Raw genomic sequence first — 13089 nt, forward strand, 5'->3', positions numbered from 1 at the left:
AATGCTCTAATTCTAGAAAATTTCAGAGAGGGAGTAGGGAGGAGAAAAGGCACAAGGGTAGAAATCAGTACTTGTCCAGCACATGTGGTATAATTAGTATGTTTGTAGTTACACTTAGTATAATTAATAAGATGGCGAAGACAAATTTAATGAAACACAATACACCTGTATTGCTTTAAACCTAAGAAATGAGTTGGTTTCTTCTAATGGACTCCTTTTAGTCCTTTGTCTCATACTTAAATGCCACAGGCAGAGTACTGTTAAGTTGTCTTGAATAATAGAGACACCAAGGGTAGGAAAATTATTTTACTGGGGACTATGGCAAGAAAAATAAAAATCTGGGACTATAAATTGGGGGATACAGCAGTAAGTTAGAGTTGGATTCAGCTCCAGAACTTGAATCCTCAGAATTTGGGCAAATATAGGTGGCTTAGTTGCTTGGTTAATTTTCCAGCCTTTTTATGATGTAATTGACATTTAACATTGTGTGAGTTTAAAATGCACAGTGTGATGATTTGATATATTGTGAAACGATGACCACAGCACGTTAGTTAATACCTCCATCATCTCACGTAATTGCAATTCTTCTTTGTATATGTGGTAATAACCTTTAAGATCCACTCTGTTAGCAGCTTTCAAGTATATAATGTATGTATGACTGTGATCACCATGCTATACACTAGATTCTCAAAACTTACTTTTTAACTGGAAATGTGTATCCTTTGACTAACCCCCATTTGGGACAGGCGTCTGTTTAGATCAGTCATTTCAGTTTCCCCAGAATTGCCCACGAACTTCTAGGAAACTTCTTAGTTTGATCATACTCCCAAGCCAGAGCTTTGAGAGTTTAAAAGCCGTGATTCTAGGTAGGGCATGAGTAAATGAAAATTGTAAGCATTTTAGAAAAGCTTTTATTTGTCCACCTGTAAGTTATCACTAACTTATTTTTCCCTATTCCCTACTTGTAAATTTTTCCAAGCTGGTAACAGACCATGTTTAACTAACTTCTCAGGTTTTAATGATACTCGGTTTTAAATTGTTTGCTTAACTTGATTTCGTGCCTAGTATATATTACTTAGTTGAATGTAATGAGCGTTATGGGCGTCCCTGATGGCTCAGCGGTAAAGAACCTGCCTGCAGTGCAAGAGACATAAGAGGCACAGGAAGATCCCCTGGAGGAGGAAATGGCAACCCACTCCAGTATATTCTTGCCTGAAAAATTCCATGGACAGAGGATCCCGGCGGGCTACAGTCCAAAGGGTTGCAAAGAGTTGGACATGACTGAGCACCCAGTTACTCTCAGTGAGCATTATGTAAATGTTAATGTCATACTTACTAGCTCCGTGGCAGAGATGGATAGTAAAGTATTAATATCAGTAAACGATTATGTGTTTATGAATCACAGGTGGGTTTAGTTTCCTCTCTTCTTTGAATTTCATTATCAGTTTCCTAATTCTTTGCAATGAGGACATTTTGTTTGTTTTTAGGTTGTTTGTCTGTTATCAAGTAATCGGAAAGACAAATATGATGCTATTAAAAAATACTTATGTACAGATTGCCCTACTCCAAGTCAGTGTGTGGTGGCCCGAACCTTAGGCAAGCAACAGACTGTCATGGCCATTGCTACAAAGATTGCACTGCAGATGAACTGCAAGATGGGAGGAGAGCTCTGGAGGGTTGATATGCCTGTAAGTTTGATTTAATTGCTAGATAAAAGTTTTGTTATTTTACAAAATGTATTTTTATTGTATTGGCATTCCATTGTATCTAAAATTATGATGTTCTTGTTAAAGCTGAAGCTAGCAATGATAGTTGGCATTGATTGTTACCATGATACCACAGCTGGACGGAGGTCAATTGCAGGATTTGTGGCAAGCATCAATGAAGGGATGACTCGGTAAGTGGGCTTTGATAGCTGTAGATTAAGTGCTGAACATAGGCAAACAGGACATGAGTGCAGGGGCCAGTGTCTGGGGAGTACCAGAATTGTGTTAATTTTTTAACTTGGTTTCTTTTACATTCAGTTCAGTTCAGTTGCTCAGTCGTGTCTGAGTCTCTGCGACCCCATGAATCGCAGGACACCAGGCCTCCCTGTCCATCACCAACTCCCAGATTTCACTCAGACTCACGTCCATCGAGTCGATGATGCCATCCAGCCATCCCATCCTCTGTCATCCCCTTTTCCTCCTGCTCCCAATCCCTCCCAGCATCAGAGTCTTTTCCAATGAGTCAGTTCTTTGCATGAGATGGCCAAAGTACTGGAGCTTCAGCATTAGCATCATTCCTTCCAAAGAAATGCCAGGGCTGAGCTCCTTCAGAATGGACTGGTTGGGTCTCCTTGCAGTCCAAGGGACTCTCAAGAGTCTTCTCCAACACCACAGTTCAAAAGCATCAATTCTTCAGTGCTCAGCTTTCTTCACAGTCCAACTCTCCCATCCATACATGACTACTGGAAAAACCATAGCCTTGACGAGATGGACCTTTGTTGGCAAAGTAATGTCTCTGCTTTTGAATATGCTATCTAGGTTGGTCATAACTTTCCTTCCAAGGAATAAGCATCTTTTTAATTTCATGGCTGCAGTCACCATCTGCAGGGATTTTGGAGCCCCCCAAAATAAAGTCAGCCACTGTTTTCCACTGTTTCCCCATGTATTTGCCATGAAGTGATGGGACCGGATGCCATGATCTTTGTTTTCTGAATGTTGAGTTTTAAGCCAACTTTTTTACTCTCCTCTTTCACTTTCATCAAGAGGCTTTTTAGTTCCTCTTCACTTTCTGCCATAAGGGTGGTATCATCTGCATATCTGAGGTTATTGATATTTCTCCCGGCAATCTTGATTCCAGCTTGTGCTTCTTCCAGCCCAGCGTTTATTGGATCTTTTACATTAGATCCAATAAAATAGTTAGGAAAGAAACCACTTATTAGCTACTCTAACTATTTTTAATGTCCTTCACTGGCCCTTAATCTGTAGTGATCAGACTACATTCTAGGTTATTTTATTATTTGTATTTGGTGAGAGGATGCATCTCTTTAAATGTGACAATCTCTAAAAGCTTCTTTAATAAATTTATTATTTTGAATGTAATTTCAAGTTTCCATGTTAACTTTATTTTGGAAAACCCACTCAGAGTTTACCCAGTCACTTGTATATCAACATAGTGAAATTATTTTTCAGTGCTTTTCTTAAAACTAATAGAATTGCCAAGAATAGAGGAATGAAAATTGAAGCACTGATGTGTTGGCATTACTGGTACTTGGGCGTATTTCAAGGTATTTTATCTTTTAGAAGACTGTCTTTTACCAGGAGTATAGTATTAGTATGCGTCTGTGTATATTGAGGTGTAAACCTAGGAGGCATATCTGGCTATTACAACTTACATTTATTTCCTCCTCGGTGATGGAATTATGGAATTGATTTTTAATGGAAAAAAAAAAAGCTTTGTCTATGAGCGATTTCCTGTATCTTGTTACCTCCGTTTAAGATTTCATCAAGGAAGTTAAAGATAATAAATTGCATAGATATAGAAAAATTCAAAAGTGAAAAAGTTCTGTGTGGCTGTATTCTCACCTCAGCCATGTTTTCTCTGAATAGCTGGTTCTCTCGCTGTGTGTTTCAAGACAGAGGACAAGAGCTAGTAGATGGGCTGAAGGTGTGCTTGCAAGGTAAGCCACCTGTTGTGTGTCAGTCTGGCCTCCAAACTCCAGTCTTCCAGAAGCTATCTTAAAGCTGTGATTCTGGGAAAACAAAAACAAAAACCTGTGCCTGGAGTTTGGTAGAAGCACATATTTTTTGTTCTGTGTTAATGTATTATGTATTTAAAACTTTTCTGGCTTTCTTTCAGCTGCTCTAAGGGCTTGGAATAGCTGCAATGAATACATGCCTAGTCGAATTATTGTGTATCGGGATGGCGTAGGAGACGGTCAGCTTAAAACATTGGTGAACTATGAAGTACCACAGTTTTTGGATTGCCTGAAATCTGTTGGTAGAGGTTACAAGTAAGCATATGACATGTAAAGTGTTTTCCTTTTTATAAAACTGCATTTTGTATCTTTGAAAATAACATCACAAGGTGGAAAGGTAAGTGAGAAACTGACTTTATAGGCGCAATAGGACTTGAGGTAATGGAAGGGCTTGGGGGGTGGGTGTCTCATGGAGACTGTTTTGTAGAGGAGAGGCTAGAAATGTAGAGTGGAAGTTCCTTCAAGGAATGACACATGGAAACACCTTCACTGACCAGCCGCTGCCACTTTTCTCTCCTACAGCCTTGAAGTACGAGGGTCTGATTATCCCAATGCAGCCGTAGGCATCCACTGCATTGGTTGAAATAAACCTTCCAGATAGTCTTAACGTACTCTTTCTCTACCTCCGTGTACAACAAATACTTGTTTAATTTCTTTCAACTCAGCTGGACTGCTTTTTGATGGTTAGATGATTGGCATGTGTTTGGTGTCCTATTGGAGACCGTTAACGTCTGTCCTTTGAGGCAGTCTTCGCAGCCAAGGGGAGCTGTACTCATAACTGAATGCTACTCGGGCTCTCCTTTGAGACCTACATTGGTTTTTGCTTTGCTCTCCTACCAAGGTCATTTGTTGGTGCTCTCTGGCAGTAAATTGCATGCCATCTCAAGATAGCTGTTCTAATAAGTTACATTGTTTAACTTTTCGCTGTTTTCTTTCTCATATTGTAAGCAAGTTGAGATCAGGGACTGTTGAATATGAAGGGCTCAGTGCATAATATATTTTGTGGAGTTGATTTTTAAAGACACTTAGAATATCCAGGAGGTATGTTTGTATGTGCTTGCATATGCATATTGTTCAGTTTCTAGATCATGTTTGATGCTTTGTGACCCTATGGACTGCAGCACACCAGCCTTCCCTGTCTTTGACTATATCCTAGAGTTTGCTCAAACTCATGTCAATTGAGTTGATGATGCCATCCAACTGTCTCATTCTCTGTCACCCCCTTCTCTTCTTGTCCTCAGTCTTTCCCAGCATCAGGGTCGTTTCCAATACGTTGGCTCTTCGAATCAAGTGGCTGGAGTATTGGAGCTTCAACTTCAGCACCAGTCCTTCCAATGAATATTCAGGGTTGATTTCCTTGGATTGATTGACTTGATCTCCTTGCTGTGTCCATGGGACTCTCAAGAATCTTCTCCAGCACCACTGTTTGAAAGCATCAGTTCTTTGGCACTCAGCCTTTTTTAAAAAAAATATAAATTTATTTATTTTAATTGGAGGCTAATTACTTTACAGTATTGTATTGGTTTTGCCATACATCAACATGAATCTGCCACAGGTATACACGTGTTCCCCATCCTGAACTCCCCTCCCTCCTCCCTCCCCAACTCTCACATCCATACATGACTACTGGAAAAACCATAGCTTTGAATATATGGACCTTTGTCAGCAAAGTAATGTCTCTGCTTTTTAATATGCTTTCTAGGTTTGTCATAGCTTTGCTTCCAAGGAGCAAGCAACTTAGTTTTGTGACTGCAGTCACCATCCACAGTGATTTTGGAGCCCAAAGAAATAAAATCTGACGCTATTTCCACATCTTTTTGCCATGAAGTGATGGGAGTGGATTCTATGATTTTATTTTTTGAATGTTGACTTTTTAAGTCAGATTTTTCACTCTTCTCTTTCACCTTCATCTAAAGACTCTTCAGTTCCTCTTCACTTTCTACCATTAAAGTGGTATCATCTGCATATCTGAGGTTGTTTGTATTTCTCCCAGCAATCTAAATTCCAGCTTGGGAGTCATCCAGCCCAGTATTTCTCATGATGTAAACTGCATATAAGTTAAATAAGCAGGGTGAACAATATACAGCCTTGATGTACTCTTTCCCAGTTTGGGACCAGTCTATTTTTCCATGTCCAGTTCTAACTGTTGCTTCCTGACCTGCATACAGGTTTCTCAGGAGGTAGGTAAGGTAGTCTGATATTCCCATATCTTTAAGACCGTTCCACAGTTTGTTTTGATCCACACAGTCAGAAGTTTTTGCGTAGTCAATGAAGCAGAAGTAGATTTTTTTTTTTTAATTCCCTTGCTTTTTCTTTAAGCCAGAGGATCTCTGGATCCAGTTTGATCTCTGGTTCCTCTACCTTTTCTAAATCCAGCTTGTACATCTGGAAGTTGTCAGTTCATGTACTGTTGAAGCCTAGCTTGAAGGATTTTGAGCATAATCTTGCTAGCATGTGAAATGAATGCAGTTGTATGATAATTTGAGTATTCCTTGTCATTGCCTTTCTTTGGGATTGGAATGAAAACTGACCTTTTCCAGTCCCGTGGTCACTGCTGAGTTTTTCAAATTTGCTGGCATATTGAGTGAAGCACTTTCACAGCATCATCTTGTAGGACTGAAATAGCTCTGGAACTCCATCACCTCCATGAGCTTTGTTCAAAGTAATGCTTCCTAAGGCCCAGTTTACTTCACACTCAAAGATGTCTGGCTCTAGGTGAGTGACTACACCATCATGGTTATCTGGGTCATTAAGAGCTTTTTGTACAGCTCTTTTGTGTATTCTTGTCACCTCTTCTTAATATCTGCTTCTGCTTCATGCAGAAGACTGATTATTTTTGCCAAACCTTTTCAGCAGCATTTGTTATCATTATAGAAAATGAGGGTCTTGAAAGTCGTTTGACAGTATCTGGGCTCCATGTGATTTATGTGGCCCATGGGATGAGCATTAAGGACTTATTTCTAGCTAAACTGAAGGGGGCTTCCAAGTCTTTTTTGGCCGATTTCTGAAAGAACCCCTCTGAGTGTTAAACATTTCTTAAAATGTGATCCTTATGCCAGTAAGTTCTCAGAGCAAGTCAGGGATGTTTTTATCTCTTTTGAAGTAATTGAGTTTCAGATTAAAATGCCAATAGCATTTAAAAATATTTTTTAAATGAAAGTTAATGTTCTTTCTTATCCTCTTAAAATTCTTAATGCTTCTATTTTTCATTGGTATTTTGTTCTACTTTGTAAAGTTTTGTAAGTTTTAATTTGTTTTCTCCCTTAGAAAAAGAAAAGTTGCAGGGAGGGAGGATTTTAATTGATCGCCTGCGCTGGTGCATAACAGGCCACTGCGTGCAGTAGATTTCACATTGTCAATTGTGCTGTTCTTTGGGGGCTGCGGAAATTAGTGAGCAAGACAACATGTCTTAGAATTAGTTAGGTTGATCCCAGCTTCGCCTTCATCTGTGAAACGGGATGCACCTCACGAAGGCTGCTGAAAGAAGTGCCAGAATGTTCAGTGTACTTCATAAAATACCCAGTAGGCTCTCAATATATAGTAGGTGCTTCATCTAAAAAAAAGTTTTGAGTTGCATATAAAGTAAAATAATATCCAAGAATTACCCCTTACTTTTAAGACACAGAGTTTGGATTTTAACATTTGCTGTTATCTTATTTGTTTGTTATCAGTATTTGTTTTTGAATTGAAATGTTGATAATTAGCGTTTTATAAAGATGTGTCAAGGATTAGCTGATTTAGGATGTTTGGTTAAGAACAAATCAAAAAGTCACTTCAACATGCTTGTGACTTTCTTTCTATCAGCACATTTGCAAAGTCATTTCTTGAGATGTCCCAGGACTAAAATCTACTTTGTCTTTTGGTTCCTGAGACGATGGCTTTGTAATACGCAGATCTCTTGTTGCTGGGCAGCAGTGGCTCTACTGTGGAAACAGTGATATTTCTAAAAATGTCCTCTGTTTACTGAAGTAAAATCATCTTCCTACCCCTTGTATATTTGCTTACTGCTACCACGAAGCAGCACAAGTTAGGTTTAGCAATGAGTGGAAGTTCCCAATTTGGAATCTTCTGGACCATCAGTCTAGACAGTATACTGTGAACTACCTACCTGAGTCAAACATTACCAGGCAGGTCCATACGGCGTGTGAGGTCCTCTGCTTTCCAGTTTTTAGAATAAAGTATATTTGTGCTCTTAAGGAACTAATTTTGTAGCTAGAAAAAGAGCAGAGGAAAGTTAAGGTATTGAAAATCATAATTTTTTATCAAATGCTTATTATATGATAGCACTAAGTGCTTGATATGTTATAATGCATTTATTCCCAAGTGCACATGTGTATACAGTGTGATTGTATCAGGCAGTGAATTTGAAATGAACCTTAAAGGGTTGGTTGGAAAGGGTATTCAAGCCCAGTATGACCTGCCAGTTAAAGGGCTGTCCTCAGGAGAGCCAAGAAGCTTGTTAGAGGCAGTGAATCTAATGTGACATAGAGCTGAAAGCTCACCAGGGGAGAGGAGTGGTATTGACACAGGAAAGAAGCCACCTGAATGGGGTTCGGAAGGGACAGGGCGACAGAGAATGTTCTTGTATCACTAAGGATCAACTGAGGAGTGATTGAGTGTGAGAGACAGACACAGAGATCCTCTGATACACTGTCAACTAGTCATTTTGAAAAGCAGATTAGATTCTGAGACTACTCAAATTAGCTTACCTGTCAAAGATTTTACTTTCCACGGGCTTCCCAGGCGGTGCTTGCTAGTGGTAGAGAATCTGCCTGCCACTGCAGGAGAAGCAAGAGACGTGGGTTTGATCCCTGGGTGGGGAAGGTCCCCTGAAGTAGGAAATGGCGCCCTATTGCAGCATTCTTGCCTGGAGAATCCCGTGGACAGAGGAGCCTGTCAGGCTGCAGTCCATGGGGCCTCGGAGTCAGACGCGACTGGGCGCACTTACTTTCCATGTAGTAGGAAGTGTCCACTGAAAAGGGTCTCAGACTGTGAACTGTAAAGCCATGCTGGGTTTACCATTTTAGTGTGCTAGGTATGTTATATGCTCGGTTTACTAATTAAAAAGCTACATAACCTTGCCATTTTATTTTCTACTCACAGTTTATTCCTGGTCCTAACTCCAGGTCCTTACAAGTTGTGGAATCTTCCTTCACAACTTGGATAAATAATATGCCCAAGAGGGAGATGCATTTCTTTTTTAATGGAGTGTATGAATGTATGAATGATTCAGTGCCCTGAAAGTATGACTGACTAAATGTAGCTACGTTCATCACCATCTTAAGCCCAAGACTAACGGTCATTGTGGTGAAGAAACGTGTCAACGCCAGATTTTTTGCTCAGTCTGGAGGAAGACTTCAGAATCCACTCCCTGGAACAGTTATTGATGTAGAGGTTACAAGACCAGAATGGTAAGTTCCGTATTAGATGAAGATTGGTTTCTGCTTTGTCTTTTAGCATAACCTCTATGCTTTATTACCTTTTACCATATTTACTTTTTAGTTCTTATACTTTATTTCTTATACATACTAATACTTGTCATTAGTTTGCCCTAATAATGCCTATGATGTATGAACTTAGTGTCTGACATGGTGAGCAGAGGTTTCTGTGCAGTTTCTCTCTGAGGGAAGAGGGTTATCATTTATGACCTTAGTTATACGTACAGAGTTTAAGAACTGCTGCTGTAGATTGCTGTGGCTTTTTTTTTTTTAACGTATGTAACCTCATTCATAGATTATTGTTTTCCAATCAAAATTTTTAGATCCATAATGTACTTGGTTATCCACAGGTTAGAAAATTCCATCTAAAGACACAGTTGCAGATGAGAAAAGTGACTTCTGAGTAAACACTAGGGACTCCTAGGTGGCACAGTGGTAAAAATCCACCTGCCAATGCAAGATACGCAAGAGAAGGTGGGTTCGCTCTCTGGGTCAGGGAGATCCCCTGGAGCAGAAAATAGCAACCCACTCCAGTATTCTTGGCTGGAAAATTGCATGGTTAGAGGAGCCTGGCAGGCCACAGTCCATGGGGTCACAAAGAGTCAAACATGACTTAGCGACTAAGCATGCATGAGTAAACACTATGTACCTGTGAGCTGCACTCTGCCATGAGAAAGCCACCCAGAACATTCAGGGGCAAATGCTCATGCTCTCAGCACACAGCAGTTCAACTGCAAAGTCATGAAACTTGGGTCCTCAAGTTTCATTTTGTGGGGGATGGTGTTCAGTGCACTAAGTCACCTTCCTGATGGCAAGTGATTGGTCAGTCCACGGTAACACCCTCCTCACGAGAATGAATAGGACAGTTTCTGTTTTTATACATAAATTTGTGGAGCCTTTAAAAAAGGGCAGCTTTAATCAAGGTAAAGTGTCAGCCTAAGGGGCAAAGTTTAAATGTGTAGCACGTCTCCTGCAGGTAAATGAGGCATTACTATACTTAAATTTATGTAGACAAATGATAATACAGATTTTAGATCTATTTAGTCCTGTTAGCTGACAGCATATAGAAATATTTATTTCAAGATTCTTTGTCTTAGATTGTGTCTTTTTCTCAGGCAGGCAATAGTTGTCTAAGGATTCTAACCTGTTGGGGAAAATCACTGAGGGAGGACAAAATGGCTAAGATAATTGACAGTTTCATTTCCTGTAGGACTCTCTCTACTCATTCAGAATGACCTCACGATGCTTTCTAACATTACTGCTACTCTGACAACCAAAGCTTAGGCATAACATTGACCTGAAGACAACTTTTTAAAACAATTAGAGTAAAATCCAAGTTGGATTTTAAAGTATCAAAAAACTCGATTACTTTTTACTCAATGTTCTTTAACACTTAATAGCTACTAGTCTACTGAAATACTTGGAGAAGTCTACTTTGAATGATAAGGTGCTTAAGTTGGGAACTAAGGTTTTGATTCTAGTTCTGTTACGATTTCACTGTTCTTTTGGGCACATCATTTAGTGTTTCTGAAAGCCTCATTTTTCCAGATGACTATAATCTGTTGTAGATCAATTCTGATTTTATAATTTGTCTCATTTTAAGGGACATAATCAATTTCTAAATATGTTTATCAGGCTGGATTACAGCATCTCTGAATTGATACTTAATTGGTACCTCAAAAAAAAAAAAAAACTGACATCTATTCCTTTATGTTTGCACTACTTGGTTCTTGATTCTAGAGCCTATTCCCGCTCAGCTGTCTCCCTCGGATGTGGAGTGGAAACAGTGGCCTGTTGTACAGCGTGCATGGTCATAATTAGCAGCTGGGTCCAACATTCGTTAATGCCCTTAGGCATCAATGATAGGTATTTAAAATATTAAAAAAAAGTAGTATCTTAAACCTCTTTCACACATAAGCATTCCCAAACGGTTCATGAATAGCAAGTTCTGAATTCAAGGAAGCACACGTTTGGAAAAGATTAGGTTACATTAGTATCCAGGATCTTTCTACTCTAAGAAACTTGAATCATCTTCACTTTAGCTTTGAAAAAGATAAGCCTCATACCCATGTGGTTTTTTCCTTATGTAATTCCAGGTATGATTTTTTTATCGTGAGCCAGGCAGTGAGAAGTGGTAGTGTTTCTCCCACACATTATAATGTCATCTATGACAGCAGTGGCCTGAAGCCAGACCACATACAGAGGTTAACTTACAAGCTATGTCACGTCTATTACAACTGGCCAGTAAGTATTTTTTTATTAATTGATATTTATCCACATCAGTGAGATTCACTTTTCAAAATGGAATTGCTGTGTTTTCAAAGGCTTTTACTGTTAATACTGAGATTTGTAATTTAGAGAAGTTACTTTTAAAGTAATAGAACCTTTTTTTTTTCTTCCACTAAAGGGTGTCATTCGTGTTCCTGCTCCCTGCCAGTATGCCCACAAACTGGCTTTCCTTGTTGGCCAGAGTATTCATAGAGAACCAAATCTGTCACTGTCAAATCGTCTTTACTACCTCTAACCTACAGAAGACGACAAGTTGTGGCTGCGTTTTTCCTTTTGAAATTATATCTTCGGGATTTTTTTAAGCTCTTATTTTTTTAACTGTTATCTTTCTAGATGAAACTTGGGAAGGAAAACTAGGAAATCTAGAGTCATTTCTAACTTTGCTATTAATTGACTTATTTCATAGGTTAAAAATTAGGATTTACTCTTTTATCTTGTTCTCATAAACGTGAGGATTTTTTGTTTTGAAAAAGTGTGGAGAAGATGCTTTGTACTATAAGCAGAATCTCTTAAACTATTTGAAAAGTAGGGATTTACTTGATGAAAATGTTCTCAGGAGTGAGCAAGTCCTACTTGTAAAGCTACAGTGGCCTTGTTTTTGAAATACTTAGTTTGAATTTAAAGGAGAGAAAAGGAATAAAGTGGAGGGCTCACTACAATCATAAGGTAGGATTTTACTTGAGTATCTGATGATCTCATTTTACAGGAAAAGCTGCCATTAAATAACCTATACAAGGTATAGGAAAAGTGTGAGAGTATGGAGAAGTATGCTTATTTTTTATTTCATTTTGGGGGCTAGGTATTATGGGGGTTAAAAAAGATAGTTGAAAATTTTAAATTTCTGTCCAAAGAAACATTTTAATACTGTTTAATAAAAGAGACCAGTAGTCTATATTAACATTACTATTTTTTTTTTTGCAACTGGGACATAATTCCATTTGTTATAAAATAAAATTATAATGATTGTCATCTTGTTTGAATAATAGTGGAGTTTTTATTTTTACTGAAAGCATATGCATTTTCTTTCCATGTATTATATTTTTTAAACTGATGAAGAGTACACTCAAAAGGTATGATTCCATTTATTAAAGCTCAGTTAGTGTCACTTAATGAATCTGAAACTGAAAACTCGAGTAAAACTCTGTCAGGAAATGCTGCAACCTCAAACTTAACAGTGTAAGACCAGAAATCCATAACTTGAAAGAAAATGCAGACTAAGAAGTCTGTGTATTGTGAAGTTGATAATTGTAATTATTCACATCTATATATGTATAGGAATTTTCAAGGAATTTTGCAAAGAGCAGGCTTGAAGTGAATGAGTAATTATATGCCACGAGGACACCTTTAAACGTTGGTTACAAGTGTAATGAATGTAAATGTTAGTGGCCATATACAGGCCATAGGAACCATGATTTAAACTAATGCCATTCAGTAAAGTTGCTTGTCTTAGCATTTTTGTACTTGTTTTCAAATAATTACATTTTGGATTTAGCCTTACATATTGTGAATGAAAACCATTTTATTTTCCTCTTAGTTCTTTGACCTAATAACTGTTGTTAACATTGTTCTTGGCTATTAGCAAAGGTTCCTTAACCTATTTCGTTTCTAAACGTTAGAAGA

The 13089-nt window shown here is 38.4% G+C and overlaps 1 protein-coding gene across 1 annotated transcript in view; it reads left to right on the forward strand.

Annotated features, from left to right (window-relative positions):
• Positions 1 to 12442, forward strand: part of PIWIL1 (piwi like RNA-mediated gene silencing 1) — a 36154-nt gene extending 23712 nt beyond the window's left edge. The window contains exons 14-20 of the mRNA XM_005691338.2: positions 1488 to 1688; positions 1794 to 1897; positions 3594 to 3664; positions 3844 to 3997; positions 9028 to 9153; positions 11277 to 11424; positions 11588 to 12442. Of these exons, the coding sequence (XP_005691395.1) occupies positions 1488 to 1688; positions 1794 to 1897; positions 3594 to 3664; positions 3844 to 3997; positions 9028 to 9153; positions 11277 to 11424; positions 11588 to 11704 (921 nt within the window). The 3' untranslated portion in view covers positions 11705 to 12442. The remainder of the gene's footprint in view (positions 1 to 1487; positions 1689 to 1793; positions 1898 to 3593; positions 3665 to 3843; positions 3998 to 9027; positions 9154 to 11276; positions 11425 to 11587) is intronic.

The sequence above is a fragment of the Capra hircus genome, chromosome 17, assembly GCF_001704415.2.
Source record: "Capra hircus breed San Clemente chromosome 17, ASM170441v1, whole genome shotgun sequence".
Classification (NCBI taxonomy): domain Eukaryota; kingdom Metazoa; phylum Chordata; class Mammalia; order Artiodactyla; family Bovidae; genus Capra; species Capra hircus.